At 47.6% G+C, this 26,236-nt stretch overlaps 2 protein-coding genes across 2 annotated transcripts; one reads left to right on the top strand and one right to left on the bottom strand.

Annotated features, from left to right (window-relative positions):
- Positions 1-3,181: 3,181 nt before the first annotated feature.
- Positions 3,182-6,665, top strand: LOC123093261 (BEL1-like homeodomain protein 7). The gene is made up of 4 exons (XM_044515178.1): positions 3,182-3,524; positions 3,963-4,031; positions 4,364-5,553; positions 5,636-6,665. The coding sequence occupies exons 3-4, from the start codon at positions 4,460-4,462 to the stop codon at positions 6,306-6,308; spliced, it is 1,767 nt and encodes a 588-aa protein (XP_044371113.1). The 5' UTR covers positions 3,182-3,524; positions 3,963-4,031; positions 4,364-4,459; the 3' UTR covers positions 6,309-6,665.
- A 308-nt stretch (positions 6,666-6,973) lies between these two features.
- Positions 6,974-14,123, bottom strand: LOC123093260 (protein CHROMATIN REMODELING 35). The gene is made up of 7 exons (XM_044515177.1): positions 13,429-14,123; positions 11,700-12,288; positions 11,312-11,401; positions 10,580-10,813; positions 9,875-10,042; positions 7,636-9,407; positions 6,974-7,530 (listed from the first exon to the last, which is right to left on the bottom strand). The coding sequence occupies exons 1-7, from the start codon at positions 13,815-13,817 to the stop codon at positions 7,527-7,529; spliced, it is 3,246 nt and encodes a 1,081-aa protein (XP_044371112.1). The 5' UTR covers positions 13,818-14,123; the 3' UTR covers positions 6,974-7,526.
- Positions 14,124-26,236: the final 12,113 nt, after the last annotated feature.

The following is a 26,236-nucleotide window of genomic DNA, read 5'->3' as shown; positions in this document are numbered from 1 at the left end:
AAACAGGCCAGAAAGAAGGCGACATGCATGGGCATGGCAAACAATGCCGTTCCAATCCAACACGAGACGTGTTACCGGGTTAGGTAGCCTCGCTCATCATCTATATATCTAGCCGATGATGCCACCGTCGTCGCCTCGTCCCGGCGCGATTCACGTGAGCTCACCAGGAAACTCTACTCTACTCTACCCTAGCCCCCAATCGTTCGGCAGAGATCCATTTCCTAACGCAACGAAACACAGTACGAAAGCAGCGCCCGTTTTCTATGGTCGCCACGACCACGATCGATCGAGAATGCAGTTTCCCCGTCCTTGTAAAGATCAACCCTTGTCGCTACTGCCCCGATTTTTCTCCTCCCATTTGTTAATCAACCCAATCCATTCAGAGCCTGCCACTACACTAAGATAATAAGATAATAATGTGTGCGTACGTGCTCCTGTCCTCGCCCAAGTAGACCCCTAGGTATCACCCCCACATAGGCCTAGCCAGCATAGGCTCAGCAACGTTCGCGTGAAGCCGCCACTTGTTCTCTCTCTTTCTTGTTCATCGGATATCTCTCCTCTCCATGCTTCCCCGGCTCTTCTCCTCATCTTTTCCGCTGACGTGACAGCTTAATCCATCTTTCCTTCATCGCCGATGATTGGTCACGCTCACACCCACACCCCACGCGCGCGGCTCATCTCGTCAACAAAATGGCCTTTCAGCGCACTGCTCATGAGCAGTCCACGGAAGTGCCGGGAGTTTGTTCTCTATTATCCCGCACTGCTACACCCCCTCAGATTAATCAATCATTGGAAACTTCCACTGGTCACCTCGTCCTCCGCACAATCGGACAATCCGTTCGGCGAATCGCGCGGCGACACCGCGCGCGATCGCCTAATTCGATCCGGTGACGGACTGACAGAACTGAGGTCACCTAGCCCGATTAAGAATTTGAGATAAGCAAGGGTGGGTCAAGCGGAGGACGATCACCAGACAGCTAGCTAATTAGCTACTAGCAATTGGTTAATTGTTAAAGGTCTTGGACAAATTTGGTGAGGTCTCAGTCTTTCAGAGAAGAGACACACGTAGCAGGGAAGGGAGCTGGTAGCTAGCTAGCTACAGGGCTACAATGGCCGTTGGGTTGGGTAGCACCGGCGAGTCTGAACTCTGAAGCTTCTTCGTTGCCGGGGCCGGCCGGCCGGCCGACATATCTGTTAGCTAGCTGTGGCCTGTAGGTGGTGATTGATGTAAATCGTCTGACGGCCGGGATCTTCGTCGTCTATAACTAATCGCGACATGACCTGCGTTTCTTGGAAATTAAGGATTGTGAGCTTCACATTTCCGTTCCTTTACATATGTGTCAACATGAGTGCTGTTAGGAATGATTACGCCTGCGTTTCTTCAGAAATAAGGATTGTGAGCTTCACATTTGTATCTATTAGTTACGGGCCGGCCTCTAAAATTTGTCCATGCGTGGCATCTGAATGAATAGATCTCTACTGAACTATGATGTCATATCTTGTGAAGGTTGTAGCCCGCCCTCGTACCTACAATTGGACAAAATACCACATTAAATCATTTGAACTTCGGGGGAAAAGCCGCTGGCAACAGCTCACTCTCGAACCTATGAAGATCACTGTCACCACACTGAATAATGTTGCCATGCATTGAAGACTCCCTAGTTTGATACTCCGGCCTGTGGTGATTAGATTTCTGGGTTTTCACAAAATAAAAATAGATGAAGGAAAATAAATTAAATGGGATGTGACCTATGTTTCCTGATAATATAGGCATGATGGTGACATTCAAAAGTATCTTTTGATGGCATGAAATGAATCAAACCTCACAAATTAGTAAAATTATTTCGATGATTTGATTTGCATATCTCCTAGATATTCTCTCAGAACTACGAATAATCGCAAACTTGATACGTGCACACTATATTTATCTATTTGAGCCGAGGAACAGAGACAATACTATACACATTTCATCACAAACTGCACCCGACTGTTCACCGGATTTCCGCCGAATCCTGCGCCTTTCGGGGCTGGCCCGCCGCTCAGCGAGACGACCCGCAAAGCAACGGCAAGGGGGGTTGAGGGGTCAAATTCATGATTGGAGGGGGACCACGGAAACACTCGTCCTTGCACATCACTACCACATGTCCAATTTCAAAAGCAAGTGCTGCCACCAAACGGAAAAATAAAGGGTTTGTGGGGGCATCAGTTATCTCATCATCATATCTGGTGTTAGCTAGCTAGGGGCCTCCTGTTCATGCACTTTCTTCAACCGGAGAAGAGAAGAGAAGAGAAGAAGATTTGGTCGTGCTGCAAATGCATGTGTGTAGATGTAGGTAGGGCTGGCTTTCTGTGAGATGTCAGCGTCGTACCCCGGTGCATGGAGTTGCTTAGGAGCATCTGATGATGATCAGTTGGGAGATACGGAAGGTTGGGAGGGGGGAGGGAAAGAGGGTTTTAGGTCTACCAACTGGTGGTTAGGGGACTAATACGTCTTAACAGATGCCGTCACCTACTGAAAGCGAGAAGGGAGGGGATCGATCGGATTGGTGCCCTTGCAATCAAGGCGTCCGGGGAGAATCAGCTAGAAATGGCAACTTGGGGGGCCCTTTCAGCTGAAAACACACCCAGCAAGTGAGGAGGGTAATGGACCTGCTTTTCTGTGCACTGAGTGGACTAACTGAACTGCCTGCCCAACAGGTATGCTCGCTGCAAGGTCACTCAAAACTGGCAAGAATCTACGGGTTTCTATAGCAGCATAAAAGCGAGAGCTCCCTTTTTTCCCCACTCCGTTCCGCGGCCTTCCCGTCAAATTTGAAATTCTCAATTGTCTAATTGTTCAGAACCAAAAATAAATAAACACTTGCATGTGGAAGCATATTCTTCAGAGTTACTAAGATATACCTGCAACCAACCGTATGATGTTGGTTTTATCATGTGAGTCACAACTAAACTAAAGTACACATGTATGTATTGCATGCCTAAAAGGCGCATCAGTCTCATGTCGACGGCGGAGATCGAGGGTCGGTCTCCCGATCTCGGCCGTCGATGTCCCTGTGGCCTGAGCGTGACGCACGCGCTCAAAGCAGCAATCCTATACGTGAGAAAACGAGTGGGGTAAAGAGGAGATAGGGAGGAATAAGCGAGAGGGAAACAAACAAAAACGGTGGTGGGGTTTCTTTAGGATTTGCGGGGCGGGGGGATAGTGTTAGGCAGGCCCTCCTCATTGGCGCAAGCAGCCCCGGAGTATATTATTGCTCAGGGAAGGAGGCAGGAGGAGCTACAACAACCAAAAGAGAAGAGACCAACACCAAAAGCAGCAAGATATATACAATCCCAGGAGCGTTCTTGGTTATTTTAAGCCCACACCCTCGCTGCTAATCCCCTCTTTAGAATCCTCGGGATCGGCCCTCTGTCCCCGGCCGGTCTTCTGCTAGGTGGTTCCTGTCAGAAGAACTCTGATCAGATAGCACCCAAGAAGAAGAAGCTCTTGCTCTTGCTTGGCCTCAAAGCCAGTTCTTGCAGAGGTATGTGTAGAGGTTCATCTTATCAAGCTTGCCTTGCTCTTTGCATCCATCAAATTTGTAGATGATTCAGTGAGCAACAGGTTTCTGTTAGGTGTTTTGGTCTCTATATGGATTCTTGGTGTTGTTGTGGCTTCTTGCTTGTTGAGCTTTCTGTTCCTGGTTAACTACTTGTGGTTGGCTGGTGCAGCACCATACCAACTTGAAAAATTGCTTCCTGTTCTGGCTGATTCTTAGCAAGTTTGGTCTCTGAATTGCCAAGTGGTAGTAGTAACTAGTAGTAACTGATATTTTTGTGTGTTCTTAGTTTCTCCCAAGTCATGTCCAGTTAGGCCTTTTCCCCCCTTGATAGGTACCACTGATTTGGACTGGTGTTTTCCTGAAATTATATGCTGGTTTCATCAGCTGAGTGAAAAGGCTTCGGTTTCTTTTTGTATGCAGGTACTTCAGAAAGAAGATTGAGGTGTTGTGTGTTTGGGAAGTACAGTGATCTGAAGTTTGTCCTCCCAGGTAGATATATAGATGCTTTCAATTCTGTTGGGTCCATTCTATCCTTTTGATTTACTTCGCTTGCAGTAGAATTCTTTCACCCCTCTTGTAATTTTCTGAATGAATTTGTAGTTATTCTTGCCTAGTCCACTCATATCATAATGATACTTCTGCCTAATTTAGTACAGTATGTAGATGCACAGTTGTACTAGCGCACCATGTTTTTACCATCTTTCCTTTGCTCCAAATCTTGCTATTTACTACTGTAATTTGAATTTAGGAGCAAGATGAAATCGCCTTCTGGCAATTCTGAGCGGGATTTACTGACCGTTTCCAATCCTCTATTTCTTCAGTTCGACACTCAAGACAAAACTTGAACCTTACCAAGCGTCGACAGTACAGTAGTACGCTTCTGATGATAGATTGCATTTGCATCTGAAGAGGATCGGATGGCCACGTTCTTCTCCACTTCAAACGATCAGAGGGGCCTCGCCGGCGGCGGCGGAGGTGCCGGCGACATGTCATTCCACCACCACTACCCCATGTCCAACCAATACCCAGACTCGTCGATCGGCGGCCTGATCCCGCTCCCGGCGTCCATCGTGCAGCAGAGCCACATAGCGCACGGCGGCGGCGGCGGCGATGGCCGAGACGACGAGCAGGCCGCGTTCATGGGCTCGAGGGACGGCTCCGAGCTCGGCGGCCTGCAGACGCAGATGCTCATGGGAGACGGCGGCGCGTCGGCAGGGCAGCGCAGTCACCAGGGTGGCCTGTCGCTCAGCCTCGGCTCGCAGGTGCCGGTGTCCCTCTACCAGTACGGCCGTCCGGGCGGCATGGCTGCGGCCGCTTCCCCCACCTTGATGAGCCCGAACCAGTCGGCGATGGCGATGGCGGCGAGCAGGAACGCGCAGGTGAACGTGTACGTGCAGAACTCGAGGTTCCTGAAGGCGGCGCGCGAGCTGCTGGACGAGGTGGTCAGTGTCCGGGACGCGATCAAGAGGAAGGGGGACAGGAAGGACGACTCGGCCGGCAACGGCGAGTGCGGCAAGGTCGAGGGCGACAAGGGCGAGGAGAACGAGGGGAGCTCCGCCGCCGAGCTGTCGCCGGCGGAGAGGCAGGACCTCCAGAACAAGGTGACGGCACTGATGGCCATGCTGGACCAGGTGGACCGGAGGTACAGGCACTACCACCAGCAGATGCAGATGGTAGTGTCGTCGTTCGACGCGGTGGCCGGCTCCGGCGCGGCGAGGCCTTACACGGCGCTGGCCCTGCAGACGATCTCCCGGCACTTCCGGTCGCTGCGGGACGCGATCGGCGCGCAGGTGCAGTCGGCGCGGCGGAGCCTCGGCGAGCCTCAGGACGGCTCCGGCGCGGGGGGCCTGTCTCGGCTGCGGTACATCGACCAGCACCTCCGGCAGCAGCGCGCCATGCAGCAGTTCGGCATGATGCAGCAGCCGCAGCACGCGTGGCGGCCCCAGCGCGGCCTCCCGGAGTCCGCCGTCTCCGTCCTCCGCGCCTGGCTCTTCGAGCACTTCCTCCACCCGTAAGCTACCCACCGCGCCGCCCATGCAGCTGGTCACTCTACTCCTCTGTGCTCGCTCACTGATCCGCCATGATCGATGCAGGTACCCCAAAGACTCGGAGAAGGTGATGCTGGCGAGGCAGGCCGGCTTGTCCAGGGGGCAGGTGTCGAACTGGTTCATCAACGCGCGCGTCCGCCTATGGAAGCCGATGGTGGAGGAGATGTACAAGGAGGAGTTCGGCGCGGAGATGGACTCCACCAACTCGTCGTCGGAGAACGCCGGCAACAAGCACAGCAAGGTGGACGAGGCGGCATGCTCGGAGGACCAGGACCGCGACGAGTTCCAGAGCACGTCGACGCACGCCGGCGCGAGCCAGCTGCTGAACGCCTACAAGTCGGAGCCGGTGGGCAGCATGGACGCCGGCCCGCTGTCCAGCTTCGGCGGCGGCGACATGGGCACGTACGCGCCAGCAGGCCTCAGCCTGAACCACCACGGCCCGGGCGGCGGCAGCCTCCTGCAGGACGCGTTCCCGCACCACGGCGACGACACCAGGTTCGTGCCGTACGGCGGCAACATGGGCGACCTCGGCGGCAGCGTGTCGCTGACGCTGGGCCTGCAGCACTGCAACAACAACAACAACGCCGGCCACGTGCCGCCCGAGCAGCAGGGCCTGCTGTACGGCAACCCCGGCGACTTCGACTTCCTCAACGGCGGCGACGACCGGCAGCGGTTCGCCTCGTCGTCGTCGCAGCTGCTGCACGACTTCGTCACTTGAGCTGGCGACCACCTGGACGTACAGCATGGCACTGAATAACGCAGGGGGCGGCGTGCCAGAAGCCTGGGCCGGCCGGCCGGCGCCGCCGCCAGTATGCATGGAGAAGCAAGCAGAACATGCATGGTAGTACACGGTAAATCTGAAGCAAGTATATACGTATATCATACAAGTATACAATTGGTGTGGTAAATGAAGTAGGTTGTACGTATAACTGTATATGAGATGGGGGTGTAGCTTGCTGTAGAGATAGTAGATTGGTATTTTTTTGCTAGCCAGCACAGATTGGTGTACTTCATTGACGACTGGATTCAGGATATTGATGATTTGTTGATCCAAATAGACACCAGTTTCTTGATCTATACCAGTACAATAAGTTTTTTCGCGTTTGCCATCTACATCTACCAGTACTCGCTCCGTCTGGAATTACTTGTCACAGAAATGAATGTATCTAGACGTATGTTTAGTTCTATATACAAATATTTCTGCTACAAGTAATTTAGGATGGAGTGAGTATAACGCAACTGATTTTTTTCCGGGTTTAAGTCGATTTTGATAAAAGAACTGAAGAAGTAGGGGAGGAGCGGCACAGAGGGGACGGGATGACATGGCCGGCCGCGGCGTCCCGCGCGAGGCAGCAGCAGCGGGGGCCGACATTAGTGTGGGAGCGGTAGAGAGTTGACATGTTGGGCGGGAGGGGGGCTTTTTCGTAGACGGTGTCCGAGCTCAAGACGGCGTGGCGGAGGAGATGAAGGGACCGAGAAGGACACTGCGTGATGTTCAGATTTTGTCCATGGACAAAGACAGACATAGAATCATCAGATTCAGGCAGCCAACACATAGAGAATGGCTCATGACAGTAAGGTTAAGAGTAACAATTCTTATACAGTTGAAAACTTGTTCAGCGGACAGAGAACACCACACAATTGGTTCGACTCACATGACAGCAAAAGTTGAACTGAAACCTAGATAACTTGCATCGGAATAGTCATTAGCAGTACCACATTACCACGACTCCAGAAATTTATCATCATTTTAATGGAGACAGAAAATGTCAACAAATAGACACTTTTAACATTTGAGAGTGCAAATGGTTGTTACATCTCCTCATACTACCACACTTCAGACGATCAGACAAAATACTGCAAAGAAGCCACTTCAGTTCCTACCTAGATTATTCTTCCTCTTTCTTTCTCACTGGTTAGCGCTTGCCTCTGTTCTTCACCTGCAAACAGAACCAAGTAACAAAATCAGATATATGGGCGTATTCATTGATGCATTCAACCTCCTAGCAGAAAAAGAAAAAAGGTTCAATCAGATTCATACATACCTTCTGTACAGAGATTTGACATCTTGTCGCAGTGCCTCGTGTTCGAGAAACCTGTCCCCGCTCTCTGAAATATCCACAGCGGCAAGCTCAAAATCATCGTTGCTGCAAAGCTCGTTCCATTCGAACCACATCTTGGACTTCCATTCTTTTCCGGAGGCTGTCTTGTGGTCCTCCTCTTCTGGGGAGTCGGCGGCAACAAGGCGGTAGCAATGCACCAATCTGGACTGCCCTGGTCTGAATGCCCGTCCGATTGCCTGCCGCGTCACGGAAGGATTTTCCTGGACCTCCAGAATGACAACGCGTGATGCGCCAACAAGGGAGATGCCCTCGCCGCATGCCTTGATGGAACCAAACAAAACTTTAGCATCCGTTGAGTGGTTGAATCTCTCAACCGCCTTGTCTCGCTGCTCTTGTATTGATTTACCATTTAATTTAAACATGTGAACCTCTGGTTTCCATCCTTTCATTCTTATGAGCAGCATTTCCAAGAAAACCAGAGGGTTCAGATACCGGCTGAACACGAGTACCTTCTCTCCTGCAGCCTCTGAAAGACACAACAAATTGTATATAAACTTTGCCTTTGCCCCAACCTTGATATCAATTCCACTTTTTATGATGGAATCAATCTTCTGAACAGCAATATCTCGATTTTTCCCTTCAACGTTTTGAATATTCTTTAAGCACGGATGAAGATAAACAGCGCTGCATGCTGTTTTCCTGCTAAAATTATCTAGTCTTACCAAACTCCTAAGGATCTTTTCCTGCTCGGTACTCATATTCAGAAAAACGGTGAAGTCCACAAGTCCGGGTAATTCATCCAAAAGCTCACCTTTATAATAGTGCAGCACATTCGCGGTTAGCTCGCGTAGATTATGGATGATCATTACTCTCATTTTATCATCTGCGTCCTTTTTAAGGTTTCCTTCAACCACATCATAGAAGTACTTATCAGAAGTGTACTTTGACCGTGCACTCTTCCCCAACATGTCAACCTTGCTTAGTATGCGCTTCACTATTGCACGAGGTTTCTCCATCTTCAGGAATTTTGGCCGCACAAGGTTCAGAATGTTGAAAACCTCTCTTACATGATTCTGAAACAAGGTTCCTGAGAGAACCACTTTTCTAGGAGTTCTTATACTTCCAAGTGCAGTGAGTAAGTCAGTTTGCTCATTTCTCGGAGTGTGGCCTTCATCTAGAATGACAAGGCTTGGGACCTTCAACAACTTATCTCGGCACATGACAACTTCTATTTTATAAGTATTCCTATCAGATACTATGCATGCAAATTGATGATACCCTAGCAGCAATATGCTTCTCTTTTCTTCCCACAAGTTCAAAACCTTGAGTTGTTCAGACCGGTTATTAGCTTTGGAGGAATAGAAGTCAAACAAGGGTATAGGCATGTCCTTAATTTGCCAATGGACAAATTCTGTTCTCCATGTTGCCAGAATGCCCTTTGGAAGGATAATCAATGGCCTTCCTGCAGGGTATCTGGCCAGGAAGCTTTGAACAAAGCTAATTAGCATAAAAGTCTTTCCAGAACCTGGTGCATGTGCTAGAATACAACCTCCAGGGTTGTTCTCATCTGCCAGGTTCTTGACCAAGAAATTAAAGCCTTCCACTTGGTGAGGTTTCATCTGTTCTGAATGCTGAGAGTGGATTGAGAGAGCACCAGGGACAACTTGAAGAATATTTCCTGAAGGACTGGTAGTTGCTTCCAGCTCATTGTAGTTTCTGGGTTCTGGCGCATAAGTTCTGTGGGATTGCTTATGCTGATGCAACAAAGAGGAAATGAGAGATGTGGCTCCGCCAATGCGGAAACAGAAGTGAATTGCTTTTTTTCGAAATCTACATCTTAACATTTGGGGTTGGGATAGGATTTACTTGGTTTATTTGAACTATATCCCAGTAAAATCCTCATTCAAACAGAACTAATCAATGACTTGATTGACATTTGTTAAAAGCTAAAACACATGCAATGGGTGTTCGTATAGGGCATTTGTTTGATCTTTTTTTGCGCGCACGGGGGGGGGGGGGGGGGGGGGCATTTGTTTGATCTATCAATCATTAATGACAAATAACCGATGAAGAAAGTTTATAAACGATAACATACAGAACTAATCAATGAGTTGATTGACAGGACACTATTTACCAGTTAATGTTATTTGAATCTTTTAATAATTATCTTCAGAGTATTCAAGAAAATAAATTGGACTAATTTGGATCAGAAACTCCGTACCTTTTTCCAGTTTATCTCAAAAATATTCTCGATACGTTGCTGGATCAAACCACAAACACGACATACAATGCCCAAATCATCTTTCATCAGGAAGTCGTGATGACAATCATCCACTACTTCAGAATTATTCTTCTCCGACGGAACAATACTGTGATCGCTTCCAATGGTCTGGTTAGATTAAGTATGTTGGTCAGATTCATCAAGAAGCAAGTAATGGTAGACAAAAGAACAAAGCAAATGCGTAAAGGGGTAAAATTAAGAAAACAGTAGTATGATGATGGTAAAGCATTAAAGTATATGTGTGAGAACGAAAAAGGACCAGAGGAAAATGCAAAACTAGCTGTTTCAAAACAACCAGTAAGATCATTGCTCCTGCTCTAGACCTTCAAGTAATAAAATGCAAAATAGTGTCACATAATTGGCCTCAAGCATCATGTGGAAGACAACAATCACATTTTCCTTTTCTTTTTGAAAAATATACACCAAGTAGATAGAGAAATGGTACTTTAACTATAGGTATGTACTACAAATACTATTTTCTATGTGGCATACTTGCTGAGAACCATTTCATCAGTGCAGACATGAAACCCATTATCAAGTAAGCAAGGCCCTGAGATCATGAAATATTGAAATCTAACCTGATATAAGAAAACAGAGAAGAGAATATATCTGGAGACAATTGCAATGAGTTTATTAAACAGATACCTTTGAACATGCCAATGCAAGAGACATTTCGTTCCAAAGGTCATCCAGGTCATCAACTGGATTGTCATTGTTATCATAGTGATTATAATGTCCATTTGCCGTTGAATCACTTTGTATGACCTCACAAGATATTTCACAAGAATCTACAACAGAAATATTGTTGTTCTCCATGTGTTGTTTACTTTGGACATCCTCACCTTCTCCTTCCCTTGTTTCTCTCTCCTTGTCACGACTCTGTCGAAATGCAAGATAGTGAACATGACAGGGAGAAACGATTCCATTTACCAATTCAGATATTGAGATTAAAAAACAATAGTATCTCTCATATAGTCATATCTGAACTAAATCAATCAGTTTTCATTTTTTGAAACCGAGTAGGCATATCTTCTGGAAAAAAGTTATGAAACTAAAATCAATTTTTTGTAACTAAACAGAGCAAAAGGGGATATTCAAAAAATCAAAAATATATTCCTGTAAAAAGCACATATCAAAAATTTACTTCAGGGACATCATTGAGTAACTTGAGTTGATTCAAGTGCAATATAACAATATCTTACTAGGACATGCAGTCCTTGGGGAAGGACTTTTGATGTTATTGAGAGCATGATACTGGTTAGCATCTAGGCATAAATATGAACATACTCAGTGATTACCAGTAGTTCTCTAATCAAACTATATAGGAAAAAAACAGCAATATTGACTAACATTTCCAGAGTTAATATCGAAGCAGACCTCGGCGTAAATGTTTATGTCATTCTGTCCTTGCTTGATCAGTTGTGGCTCTGAAGTACTATGGCCATCAAGTAAAGCAATTTCCTTGGGCTTGAAATATAGATGGAAGCTAGTCAGTAATAAGTAATTTCAGCACAATGCAATTTATCATGCCAGCATAAGTTTAGACAAACTTGATACTGTTAAGCAGTTTAGACAAAATAAATAATGAGACAATTGTGCATAAAAAGATAACCTATGGGTTTAAAGATCACATAAGCTATTTGCGAGCATGGGAATGAATAATGTCTATTTCCCTCCTCTCTTATTCATGCAGTTAAAAAATGCAGAATTGTGCATTATATTAGATGCATTAAGAAACAGAAGATATATGATGAGTTGAATGCACCTCATTGTCAATGTCCGTGCTGTCCTTTCCTGGCTCAACTACAAGTTGAGCTTCAAAACTGATGTCCTGGTATTGGGAAGGCTGCTCAGCCAGCATGCATTCTTGGATAAAATCAGTATTTTTCTTAGAATCGGATAAATTTCCATCTACAAAGGATTGAACCATGTCGTTATCATCAGAATCAAGTAAGCAAACAGTTTCCTGAGCCCCAGTATTGTCCATGGTAGCATGGGTATCATCTCCAACATTGTACAGATCCAATTTGATAATATTATCAGAACTAATATTGTTCCCACTTTGTGCTTCATCATGTAATGTCACATTTGATGACTTGAGAGCTACACTGGCATAGGGCAACTTGATAGGTATAAGTTGCAGCTTTTCAAGGGTGCTGATAAGTTCATGCCTCTTTCTATTGATTGCCTTGTAATCTTCAGTGACACTCCCGTACTTCAACTCATTGAATTCTTTGAGAAATCTAAGACGCACAGATCTGTTATGACTGATGATGGTTGACAGGGACTGGGTGCCCGGCGAGCTATCACGCCCGATTTCATGCTTTTGCATTTTGTAGTTAGTAGGATCAATGCTGGAGAAGAGAACAGAAAATACTCAATGTATCGGGGCGTTTAATTTATGAAATTAATTGATGAATGGCCTCAGAGAATAATTGATTTCAGGAATATCTGAACTGCAATTTTAAATGTTTTCAGAAAATAAATCATTTTTAGGCCCTTCAGAAAATAAAAACCACCAGGAACAGGAAGGAAAAGCTCGGCCTAATCCAACCATCTCAACCTTAGGAAACATCAAGTGGATTATCATCAAAATGCACAGCAAATCCAGCGAGCAAATGGAGGATAACATCATCGCAATATTTTTTTGCTCGAAAGTGTGCAGACCTCAGTAACAACTAGCACACCAAACCTAGCTACCGTCCAGAGCCCAATATTATTGATGTGATTTCGTACTTCTGACCTCAATAAACCAGTCGATTTAGACCTACAAACTACAAAACCCTCCGGTATGAAAGACAAGGTCAGTAAAATGATCCTACCAGAACAAAAGAGACAATGACCGGTCCTCGATGGCGCAGTCCAAAAACCCCAAACCCCACGAACTGAACAGAGCGAGGGGGTGGGGATCTTATCTACGAGAAACATATGCGAACTAGAAGCAGTAGCGCACTTTGCTGCGCCGAAAGATCACAGCAATAATTTGATGTCATCTTCCACTATTTGGCGCAAGAGCATTTGGTTTCAACTTTCAACTGGAGTAAGAGTTTATAATAGTATAAAAACAAGACCAATGGGGGATGATCCTCACGGCAGTTGTCCTGACAACATTTTAATTAAAAGGAGGATGTGGTGAATTCAACCTATGAAATTTCTCTGTGACTACAATGGTGTTCTAAAAAAAAGACCACAATGATAGCTTGCACAATCAGATTTTAAGAATAAGGGTCTCATGAGCAGAGGGTAAACAAGCTAAAAGCTCTGGGGAAGAAAATGTTTCCTAAGGGCACAATTGCAGTACATGTTTCAGAGAGAACCATACATGCACACATTTTTTTCAGAGAACGAGATGATGCCCGCGACGTTTGACGTCTCCCCGGCATCATCAGATCATGAGACGTCAGGCGCAGAGATGACGTGCACAATTGCAGTATTACAAGAGTAGTGTATGTAACAGAAGACCTAACAAGATGATCGATTATAGACGAATTAACCTGTCAATTCCTTGTGAGTATTTCATCGAACATCCTGTGGGCGACTGAAGCCAATGGCGCAGGACAGCTGGACTTGACCTTGAGCTTAGCACATCTGACATCTCCCGACCCTTTTCGAAAAGAAAAGCACATCCCCCTACCATGCGACCATGGTGGGGGAGAGGTCCGCGCGGCGAGTTCGTCACGTGGGCGGTGGCGAGCAACATGGGGACGTTGCCTTCTCCACGCGGCGCCATCCAGCTTCGCTGAGAGGAGGGGTGGCGCAGATTCACTCCGCAACATACCGGTGGCACCGTCGTGACGGCAACCCGTTGCTGCCTGCCCTCTTTGCCGGCCGGCGGTTTAGACTTCGTCCTTCTATTCGTCGACCCAATCACCTCATTTCCCATCGACGGCAACCTTGATCTCCTCCCCTATCAATGTGGCCGCTGCTGCTCTCCGCACGGGTCACCCAGCCCGCAAGCGCGTTTGAATGAGGGGCAGGGGAGAAGATAGAAAGGAGAAGGGGAGGAAGAAAGGCACGACGGTGGCGGCAGTCGCCGGTGGAGCCAAGGGAGGTGAAAGGAGGAGGGAGAAAGGCACGAATCCGGCAGCCGACCCACGGAAGAGCCGCCGGCCGCCGGACATTGGACCGCCCAAAGTGGCCCAAACACCTCCAAAACAACCAAAAAAAACCCCAAGCCGCGGCCAGAACAGCAACCAGAGCAGCGACAACTTAACTGAAAGAGGAAGGAAGCAGAGCAAACCGTACCACGGAGGAGCAGAGGAAGACGATGCAGGCCGGGGATTGCTTTGGGGGAGCTCGAATCCTGCGCTTGGGCGAGAGAGCAGTGACCCCTCCGATGTTCTTGCAGCAAAGAAGCGGAAGCGTTGGGTGTTGGACGCTTCAGGTGGCCTGCACGCGAATCGTTCGGGATCGTTACAGGCAGCTTTGATTTGATCCGTGGGCGCAGATACTCGCGGCCTAGTTCGTCAATGACATTCATGGCCCACACCGAACTGCTCGCTAGGATAAACACACCTGCCTGTTTTAACCCAACCAAGTAGTAGTATAGTAATAGTAGCAGCAGCACACGTTACTAAAAAAAAAGTAGCAGCAGCACACTACAATACTCTTCGTTTTACTGTTACGTATTGGAACAATGACCGTGAGTTGCAACGGAATATAAATATTCCAATACATTACCTTGTGATTTACCTGCCCATGTTAACGTGATTGTGTAAATAAATGTTTATCACATGTTCGTAGTTTACCTTATAATTTGATGAGAAATTTGGTAAGTAAATTAAACTTAAAATTGGGTCGAAAGTTAAATAATTTTGATTATCACTAGCAAAAAGACTCGTACGTTGCAATGAAAGAAAAAAAATACCACAGGCTCTTAATTTACAAAAAATCGTCTATAATCTGAGAATTTATAACTACAACCCAAACAAAGATGGTCTTAACCACGCAATTTAAGATTGTGTTCTATTTCAACACTGACTTGCATGTAGATTTAATCCATACAAAAAAACGGACAAGTGATCATGCATTTATTCATGTCATATTCGAAATGGGGTGTTGTTACGGGCGAGTAAAGAAAAACGACAAAAAACAAACGATGACACATTAGCACACTACGAGACATGTCTATATCAATGTCAGTTTTCAGTTTAAGAATCACCAACTTAGGGTAACTCTTGAACACTTTTTTCACATGCATATTTCTTAAATACATGAAGAGTTGTTAAAAGGATTAAAGATACATGATTTTTTAATCATAAAAAGAGATTTTTTTTGGTCTGAAAAAGAACATTTTTGTATAGTCTCTTGTGGACGCATGTACTTGCACCCCTGTTTCATCACTATTTCTTGCCATACATGTCGTAGGTATTGGTCCCTGTTTTATCACTATTGATATCTTATCAAACTCGTTTTTTATTTTATTTTTTATCATGCATGCCTCCTTTTTACTTTTTTCCATGCATGTCCTCTTTTTCTTCTTTTTATATATAGGAGAATAGCGCAACATATCGTCTTTATCGGATCTCCTCTTCAGTTTCTCTTTTATTTCTTTTATAGAGGACATCCCATCTTTATTGAGTCCTTCCTTTATTTTTTTTCATGCATGTCCTTATTTATGGGGTGTTTCTAGCAAATTTATCTTCAATTTCATGCCCAATCCTGATTTTGCTGATGTGTTCATCCTCAATCTGAATCAGTACCAGTATGAAAAAAAAGACGGATAATGCATTTTTGATTAATATTGCCGCCTAGATAGTATTTTTTTAAATGTTAACAGGTAAAATAACATCATATTCAAATTCTATATATTTTCTAATTAAATTTCATATATAACATGTCAAGTTTGGAGTTGTGGTTTAGAAGATATGAGTATTTTAAAAATCATTTGATTTGATATGTACTACGAGTTTAATGTCAGAAACATAGGGGATTTTATATAAAATAGCAAAACGGACTAAGAATACCTATTTCTTATATTAGTAGGCATAGATATAGATATGGGCAAGGCAAGGAGGTACGGTACCTCTCCTCCCCCTTTCGTTGTCCCCTACTCCCCTGGTTCCCCTTCCTCCTCCCCCCCCGCTCTCCCCCTTTCAAATCCCTCTCCCCCTCCCTATAAACCTAGGCAAGGGAGCGCCTGCAGACCACTCTCCGAGCCCAGATCTATCCAAGCGCTCTTTGGGAGAGAGAGGGAAGAAAGGGTACGCTAAGAGGATGGGTTCCCCTAGCGATCAGTTGTGGGTGGTGCACCTGGTCTCCGACCTCCACCCACCCACCCTCCTAATTTTTTGGCGAGGGATCCTAGTCCGGCGAGGTCGAGCTTGTCGGTTGTTGCTGCTCAACGATCGGGGCGGCTGCGCAACACGCAGGTGGTGCGGCCCAGGGAGGAGATCGAGGAAGGTGTGGAAATTTTGTTCCCCTGCCATGTGGTGTTGGTGGGGCGCAAACAGTGTGAGGCACGGTGTGACGCGAAGTTCGAGGGAGTGGAGAAGGCGGATAGCCATGGCGGCCGTGGATTAAATGCAGGGCAAAGGAGGTGATCCCCTTTGTCATTCCTGCAGAGATAGACAGAGAATCCCTTCCTCCCTCCTGAAATCGAAGACAACCTTAAGGTTCGGTGGTGCTCTGGAAGCGGTCGCTCGAGGTGGAGATGGCAGAGATAGCGGGCGGGGATGTAGAGAGGATGGAGAAGATGAGAGAAATCCTATCCTGGTTCCCGGAGAAGGGCGACATGAAGGCGGCGGCAGCGGCGGCGAGGGGCTTCCAGATGCTCACTCTTGATAACCCACAAGTATAGGGGATCGCAACAGTTTTCGAGGGTAGAGTATTCAAGCCAAATTTATTGATTCGACACAAGGGGAGCCAAAGAATATTCATGAGTATTAGCAGTTGAGTTGTCAATTCAACCACACCTGAAAGACTTAATATCTGCAGCAAAGTAATATGGAAGTAACAATAATGGTGGCAAAAGTAACAGTAGCAGTTTTGTAGCAATTGTAAAAGTGGCAACGACAAAGTAACTTAGGAAAGATCAATGTGTGAAAATCTCGTAGGCATTGGATCAATGATGAATAATTATGTCAGATGGCATTCATCATGCAACAGTCATAACCTAGGGTGACACAGAACTAGCTCCAATTCATCAATATAATGTAGGCATGTATTCCGTATATAGTCATACATGCTTATGGAAAAGAACTTGCATGACATGTTTTGTCCTACCCTCCCGTGGCAGCGGGGTCCTAATGGAAACTAAGTGATATTAATGCCTCCTTTTAATAGAGAACTGGAACAAAGCATTAGCACTTAGTGAATACATGAACTCCTCAAACTATGGTAATCACCGGAAAGAATCCCAATTATTGTCACCTTAGGGTATGCAGATCATAGTTCATAATAGGTGTCTACAAATTGCAAGATCGGATCAAGAACACAAATATATTCATGAAAACATAATAGGTTCAGATCTGAAATCATGGCACTCGGGCCCTAGTGACAAGCATTAAGCATAACAAAGTCATAGCAGCATCAATCTCAGAACATAGTGGATACTAGGGATCAAATCCTAACAAAACTAACTTGATTACATGATAAATCTCATCCAACCCATCACCGTCCAGCAAGCCTACGAAGGAATTACTCACTCCCGGCAGTGAGCATCAACGAAATTAGCGATGGAGGAAGGTTGGTGATGATGATGGCGATGAATCCCCTCTTCGGAGCCCAAAACAGACTCCAGATCTGCCCTCCCGATGAAGAACAGGAGGTGGCGGCGGCTCCGTATCGTAAAACATGATGAACTCTTCTCCCTGGGGTTTTTCTCCCCAAATAGGGTTATATAGAGTTGGAGTTGTAGTTGGAGGAGGTCCAGGGGGCCCACAAGCCACCTAGGCGCGCCCCCAGGCTTGTTGCCAATGGGTGGACCCCCTCTGGTTGATTCTTGCGCCATTATTTTTATTAATTCCAAAAATATTCTTCGTAAATTTTTAGGTCAATCCGAGAACTTTTATTTTTGCACAAAAATAACACCATGGCAATTCTGCTAAAAACAACGTCAGCCTGGGTTAGTTTCATTTAAATCATGCAAATTAGAGTTCAAAATAAGGGCAAAAGAGTTTAGAAAAGTAGATACAATGGAGACGTATCAACTCCCCAAGCTCAACTATTGCTTGTCCTCAAGCAATTTAGTTGACAAACTGAAAGTGACAAAGAAAAACTTTTACAAACTCTGTTTGATCTTGTTGTTGCAAATATGTCTAACTGATGTTCAGGTTTTTAGCAAAGATTATGAACTAACCATATTCACAATAACGTTTAGGTCTCACATTTACTCATATCAATGGCATAATCAACTAGTGAGTGATAATAATAGATCTCTGATGACAACACTTGTTCAAAACAATCATGATATAATATGACAAAATGCACTGGTGCAGGGACCTGCTATACAAATGGTTTTTAACCCCTTTCTGCAACGGCATTTGGAACCATCGCCAAGTGAGTGTGGGCGATAGGGGGGGGTCCTTCCCACACGACCCAGAAACCGTCGGGGATAGGCCCTCCTGGCACGCAGGCTGGGGCAAAATGAGCTTGTGTGCGATCTCGCGAGGCATCGAAACCCAATCATTTCCGTTTGTATGTACATCCCACACAGTGAATCCCTGAAAAAATTTCCGTTCGTATGTATATCACACACAGTTTTTTTGTGTGGAAACGTTTGTGCAAGGTGGCCTAACGCAAACAGTTCTCTGCCGGAAGCCATGTGTGATTGTTAGTTGATCGAACACGCCTACTTTCTAGAAACCGTGTGGGTTGTTTGAGTTCATCGCCCACGGTGTTGTCTGAGTAACTGTCCTGCTTATTGGGGTTTTCTATTGTAGGGCAATTAGCCTATTATTGATAATCCATGTAGTAATCAAATTGATATTTCTTATAAAACACACCAAATATTTCATATCCGTATAATGGCAGCCAGGATTTCATAATTGAATTACATCATATAGCTTCGGCACTCAGTTATGCCATTACACAACAACACCAAGTTTCACATGCAACATCGAAAACCTTTGGAAAGTAGCATCATACACAGTAAATAGACAGATGAATCTCATCTGGGAAACTGCAGAAGAGGAAGGCAAATATTGAGCCTTCAGTGATGTTGAATGTCCTTGCAACTTTAGGCCAGTGGCTATGGGTAATTGCCCGCCCAACCTTCACCCTCTTCAGGAAGACTTCAATATTGTATCGTGGGTGTTGAATGAATACCTTCCTCGCCTCTTGACCATGCAGGTGGTTTGAGAGGTAATCATCAGTGAACTGCTTTGAAAAATACTGAAAACAAAGATATGCATAAATCGATGTTATAAATTTTAAAATGGCGCAAGGGGTAAAAACAAGGTAAAAGAGTTAGTACCATCCTGTAGTTGACCGATGTCTTCTTCATTGTGCAAACAAAGATCTTGCTGTTATTCATCGCAAGTTTCTTCATCCTAACAATCTTTCTGAGTTTCTTGACTTGACTGATATTCATGGACATCTCATTTCCCCATATGCAAAATGGGTCGAGCAGTGGGTCTAAGCCTCTGACATCAGGATCTACATGTGCAAGACCAAATTGTAAGAAACCTAAATATTAGAATAATTCCCGCAACTGCACAATAATGTGCTATTAGTGAAAGGACCATGCATGAGCAAACCTCGATGGTAAACCGCAGTGTCTCCCATTGTTTCCCCGCAACACACATAAGGAAGATCTTGATCATGTTAACTGAGAGTTGTCATACTATCAGTAGAATATGTATTGAGTACAACCAAATTCGATTTATTTCACATGCATAACAATACAAATTGTACCCACAACAAATGAAAATCAAATTGCAGAATTGAACCAAACAGTTAAATGGACAGCAGACCAAATGAACTAAAATATTTAACTGAGCACGACATTGCGGAATAGGAACATGTACTAGAAGATAAGACAGTTAACAAAACAAAGAATGCTTAAGGACAATACTACGAAATGTAGCAATTGTTGGACCAAGCTGTTAACTAAACATTACATTTCAGAGGACCAAACTATTAACTGAACATTACATTTCAGAGGACCAAACTGTTTACTAAACATCAGATTGCATATTAACATTACAGAGGACAAAACACTAGAAGGCACTAGCAGTGGCCTCGAGAAAACAACACGAGCTGTATTTTAAAGTAGACAACCGCGTGGCGGTGTCGATGATGGACTCGAAGACGAGGTGCTCCTCCAAGATCTGGCGGTCGGTACGCATGTCAGCCATAGCGACCTCGTGCGCGCATGCGGACGCGATTTGCTTCTCCACTGCCAGATGCTACTGAGCTCCAAGTTATACTGCGTGCAAAATGGTTGTGGGCGGTGCTTAATTGGAGGAGGGGGACAGTGATTTTGGCGGAAGGTATCGCGCCTTTGGTCGGGGCATGTGGGACGGGGAAGGAGGAGGATGGTGTAGGTGGGGTGTGGATTACCTGACCATATCAACGAGGCCACACAGGAAGAAGAAGGGTCGGCAATGAGGAGGCCGCGCAGCAAGAAGAAGGGTCGCCGGCGAGGAGGTGGCACCGCAAGAAGAAGGGGCGCCGGTGAGGAGGCGACACTACAAGAAGAAGGGTGGACGGTGAGGAGGCGCCGCTGCACGAAGAAGGGTCGCCAACGAGGAGGCTGAGCTGCCAGTAAGCAGCAGTGAAGGTTTGAACTTGGAAAGCAAGGAGGAACAGTTGAAATGTGGCTTTTGGTGGGAGGGAGGGGGCGGGGAGATAGATATTTCCACGATGGCAGAAAAATTTCGCTCGGTGCCATGAGAAACTGGCGCGCAAGTATTGTTCAAGCGGGGGCGATGGACTGTAGACGACGAAGCTTCCTGCATAAGCCACACAAGATGGTGCCAAGATATTTTATATCGCATCCCACACACGATTCTTTCTAGTAAACTATTTGTGGTATACCTGAGTTCTTCATTATGTTTTGAAAGACAAAATGGTGTTACGGAGGGAAAGGATGGTGTTTTAATTGCTAGAACATTTATGTAAAGTGAACATGCAACTACATGAGTGTCGTGTTTAAATTTGGAATTATTCCGGGTTTGTTTGGCATTTTTATGCATTAATTGAGTTTCTAGGCATTTAATGTGCATAATTCAAATTTTAACTACAAGCACATGCTCCAGTGCACCAAAGTTCGTTGAAAAATCACATGTGTGTCCTTGGGTGAATTTCTAGGTCCCATGCAAGAAATGGGAATGAAATCAAACATCTGGGCATCGTGGCTCGGCCGGAAAGATTGAGAAACTTGGTTTTTTAATTCATGTAAATCCAAAACACGCCTGAAAATCATAGAACTTGGCATGGTGTCATGACATGGCACCAACATGTTGTATTAAAAATTTTGCCCGAATTGGGGCAGGCTTTGGTATAAGCTTCTTGCAAACCGGAGCTTCTCTCAAGAAGGCACGTGGTTCCGAGAGGAAATTTGTCACCTCCGTGTGCGAAATGACATACACTGCCTTCTCCCACCTAAATTATTTTACACAGGAAGATTAGACCAAATAGAAGTATCATGCTAAATTTTGGAATTATTCCGGGTTCATTTGGCCTTTTTTATACATTAATTCAATTTCTGGGCATTTAATGTGCATAATTCAAATTTGAACTACAAGCACATGCTCCCGTGCACCAAAGTTGGTTGACAAATCACATGCGTGTCTTTGGGTGAATTTGTAGGTCCCATTGAAAGTGCAACTAATCCCTGGGTGGTTTTGGTAATTCTTAACGACATATAGTTCATTGGACTAATGCTATTTCAAGGTGATCATTTCAGAAAGTTCAATGATTGGCATGGCATGGAGTAGAGACGTGGACCCCTCAAAATGCAAAGGACATATATTGGCAACAAGCTCAAGACTCTACATTTTCATTTTAGTGATCCAAGATCACATTGAGTCCATAGGGAAGTCAATACTATTAAAAGGGGATGAGGTGTTTCTTAATGACTTACTTGCTCAAAATGCTTAGTGGTATGCTCGAAAACTCTCAACCGCTTTCTCATTTCCACATATGTCCTAAACCTAAAAGTCAAATTCGGCCCCGCTGATTTGATCTATCCGGCGCCACCGAGTTTCATTTGACATAGCCAGTGCCACAAACCCTAGTTACTTTGGTCTCACCGATAGGGATCTCGGTCTCACCGAGATGGGATTGCAAACTCTCGGTTTCCTTTTTGTAACATTTCGGTCTCACCGGTATGAGCAAATCGGTCCCACTGAGTCTGCATTGCAAACTCCCTATTTCCTTTTTGTAACACTTTGGTCCCACCAAAGTGAGCGAATTAGTCCCACCGATTTTGCCTGACCAACCCTTGTCGGGGAAACTGATCCACGAACACCTATGGGACCGGCGGACCGAGCCCCTTTTGGTTCGGCGGGGGGCGGAGATCGCACGAAGAGCAGATCGAGGCGAAACACACGAGCAGTTTACCTAGCTTCGGAGCTCTCCGGAGAGATAATACTCCTACTGCTGCATGTATGAGTGTATTGAGTTCTTGCTCGGGAGCGCTGAGTGCTACAGTACACACCAGCTGCTAACGAGACCGAGCGTGAGTGTTTTTCTGGCTTCGAACCCCCCTCTACGTTGCGCATGGGCCTCCTTTTATATGCTCAAGGGGTCTCCGACAGGTGGCAACGTAGACAAGGGTAAAAATGGAAAAGGAATTGCGATTGGTACAACTACCTGTACAGTGTATCATAGCTAACCTTGACGGCAGGGGACAAAGGCATTAAATGCCCGTCTACGTCGCGCAAAGAGTGCAAAAAGGGACCGTCAGGGACGCCACCGCTTGCCGCGATGGCAATCTTGTCAGCGCCGCTTGCCACCGCGCACCGCTGGCTGCACAGCCTCTTGCCACGCGCGCCTGGAAAGGTCCCAGGGCGACACGTTGGTGGATGTGCTGGAGCGCGGATGCAGAGTGGTAGCTTGTCACGGCAAGCGCCTTGCCGCGGTCGTTGTCTTGTCGCGTCCGGAAGCTTGTCGCTCACCGGGCCTCGCCGGGACGTGTGGCGCGTCGCGGCAAGTTCCTTGAGATGCCTTGGTTGGCCTTCCCGGCAAGCTCCTCTTGCCGGGGCCTTGTCTCCTTGGCTTGAATACTTTGTTCTTGAATGGCTCCACAGGAACCATGGAGGACCTTGGCGGTCACCCGTCAAGCCTTGCCGCGGGTGACTGCAACTGCCCGTGCACAAGTTCGGGATACTAGGGTACCCCTACTCTAGTACACCGACAGGAGCCCCCGGGCCTGGGCCACACACGGTGCCGAGTGCTGTTGGGCCAGGCCCAAAACAGGGCACGGGCACACGCGGCCTGGGTTACGCCGTATCTTTCTCCGTATCCACCGCGCCCTCCCCGAACGGCACGCGTTGAATGCGGCGTCGTGGGAGAGATCGTGGGTGGTTTCTTTATTCTGAAAGACGGAACGCCCGCCCCCTCCCTCTTTATAAGCAGGGGAAACAGGGGCAGTTCGCCCATCTCGCCGGTTGCTACTCCAATCTCAGAAATCTCCGCCGCTCCCCCCTTCTTCCCAAAGCTGAAAGAGAGCAGCGCTCCGCCCCCCATCGCCACCTGCATCACCAACGCCGTCGATCTCCCCCACCACCTCCGCCATGGCCCCGAAAGCCGACAAGGGGAAGGTCGTGAAGTCGGCCGAGGCGCAGCGGCTCGCGGCGCTGTGGAAGGAGCGGGCAATCTTCCCCCCCAGCTTGCCGCGAAGGAGCTGAGGGAGTACTACTACCTCTTCTGGTCGATAGAGACGCGAGCACATCCGCGCACGAAGGTACTCCCGGCTGCCGCTTCAGAATTGGCTCCGAATGGATACCCTTTCTTCGCGCTGTTCTTCTACTGCGGGCTCTGCCCGCCCTTCTTTGAATTTTTCTGCGATATCATGAACACCTACGTGTTCCGCCTCCTTGACTTCACCCCCAATGCTGTTCTGACCATGGCAGTTTTCGCACATCTTTGCGAAAACTTTATCGAAGTCTATCCAAATGTAGCCCTTTTCCGCCACTTCTTTATGCCTCGAGTTGAGAGAGGGGAGCCCTTATCCTGCGGAATCGCCTGGATCTCGAGGACCGGCAAGAAGGAAGCTTATCTGGAGGGAGAGCTCCGCAGCAAGTGGTTGGAATGGAGAGCAGACTGGTGCTGGATTGTCGAGGAGAACCCGCAGCCATTTACCGCCCAGCGCCAAGCCCCAATAGTGTGCGGCAACGATTGGAGCAACGTGGCCCCGGAGGACGATAGGCTAAGGATTGCCGTCACCCGGATCCTACGCCTCAGGCTTGCCGGGCTCACCGTAGGCGCCGTTGGCACAGATTTTCTTCGCCGCCGCATCGCCCCCCTGCAGGAGAGGAGGAGACCCGCCTGGGAATTCCAGAATGCGGTGGATAACATGAGGCTGCGCCCGGGCCTCAACTTCAACTTCACTGTCTTGGAACTGGACGCGATGATCCTGGAGCTGTTCAAGCGCGATCCTCAACATCCCGAAGCGTTCATGTTGCCGAGGGGTGTCGTTCCGCTATGCAACAACTCCTCGCTCGACCACATCCGTGCAATGATGCCGCTGTGCGATTCGCATGGAATTGTCCCAACTTGGCAAGAGCCTGCAGACGACGTCGTGCAGGAGTTCTTTGACGGCTTGATAGAAGTGGCGGTCCGCCCCGATGAACAAAAGAGCCTCACCCGCGACACCACCGATGCGGAGATGCAGCGCATCGTCACCAGGCTGGAAGAGGCGGCAGCAGCCGCTGCCGCGGGCGAGTTCGGATTCATCGTGGAGGAGGCAGAGGCAGCAGAGGCGGCAAGCCTTGCCGAGCGAGAGGAGCTTGCCGGCGAGGAAGAGCTTGTCGGGCCTGAAGCTGAGTCGAGCGAGCCCGGCGAGGGAGAGCTTGTCGGGCTCGAACCTTCAGGCAGCTCGTCGCAAGCGGAGCCCCCAGCTCCACCAAGAAGGCGTCTCCACATGGCCGGGGACGTAGCGGAGCGGCAGACGAGTCAACAGCCGCCGTGCCGTGTGACACGCTCTACCGTGGCAAGCAGTGTTGCCGCGGGAGCTCCTCACGCCGCTGCGGCAACTGGAGCGGGGTCTTTCCGGTCCACCGCTACTGCTCCTGCCAAGCGGACAAGGGAACCTACTCCTCCGCCTCGTCGCACTGGAGGCGAGCCGGACTTCGATCTCTCCGCGCTCAGCTCCGATGAGGAAGAAGAAGAGTAAGATTCCTTGTTGTACTTGTAGTTCTTCAATTTTGTTGCTTTGTCTTGTATCTGATTTGTTTCACTCTGAACCCATTCCTTTTCAGGACGCTGGCCCAGAGAGCGGCGAAGAGATCCAAGGTCCCGGTGATTGTCATCGAGGACGAACCCACCGCGACAGCAGGGGGTGTGTCCGAGACCACCTTGCCGGATCCGGCAACCATTCCCCAAAGCAGCCCCCAGCGCAACCCCCAGTGTAAGTATATGGTTTACTTCCTGCTGTTAGGCGCGCATGGGTGCTCTTTCTTTGCTGATATCTGACTGTTGGTTTGTGTAGGAGCAGAGCAGCTTCACCAGGAGTGCCCGAAAGCCGCTCCCGAAATGCCTTCTGCTTCAACTACACCGCCAAGGGAGGATTCCCCGGCAAGGGAGCATTCTCCGGCAAGGGAGAATTCTCCGGCAAGGGACAGTTCTCCGGCAAGGGACAACACCAGCGACCCTCCGGTGATTGAGACCGCGACTACTGGCCCTAGTACAGGTAATCCTCTTGCTTGAAAACTTCCCTTGGGTTCTTCTTCTTCTGATTTTCTTTTTAGATATTTGCTTGATTCTTCTCCTTTTTCCGTTCGTCAGATCCATCTGCCATGGAGCCGATGGAAACCGAGGTCGCCAGCGAGGAGAATGCGCGCAGCAACACCGACGACGCTGTTGCCACTGAAGGAGAAGCCGGCGCTGATGATCCCGCCGGCGAAGAGGCCACCAAAGCTGCCGCCGCAGAAGCTGGCGAGGGATCCGGCGATTGCACTGACGGCCCCGAGGCCGCAGGAGCACCAGGCGCTACGCCGACCGTCAATCCCTCCGCCGCTGCTGCAGCGCCAGGCTCCGAAGAGCCCCAGCCCGGCGCCTATTTGAAGGCCGGCGACGGCATCTTCATCAAGCTCCCCTGGGCGTCAAGCTCCAGGGCGCCGGTTGAAGGAGAGATGTTGGATGGAGAGGTGCTTGCCTCCGCTGGGCTGACGCTGGTTGACGCGCCAAGCAGCA

Source organism: Triticum aestivum, chromosome 4B (genome assembly GCF_018294505.1).
Source record: "Triticum aestivum cultivar Chinese Spring chromosome 4B, IWGSC CS RefSeq v2.1, whole genome shotgun sequence".
Lineage (NCBI taxonomy): Eukaryota > Viridiplantae > Streptophyta > Magnoliopsida > Poales > Poaceae > Triticum > Triticum aestivum.
This window is presented reverse-complemented; position numbering and strand designations above follow the sequence as displayed.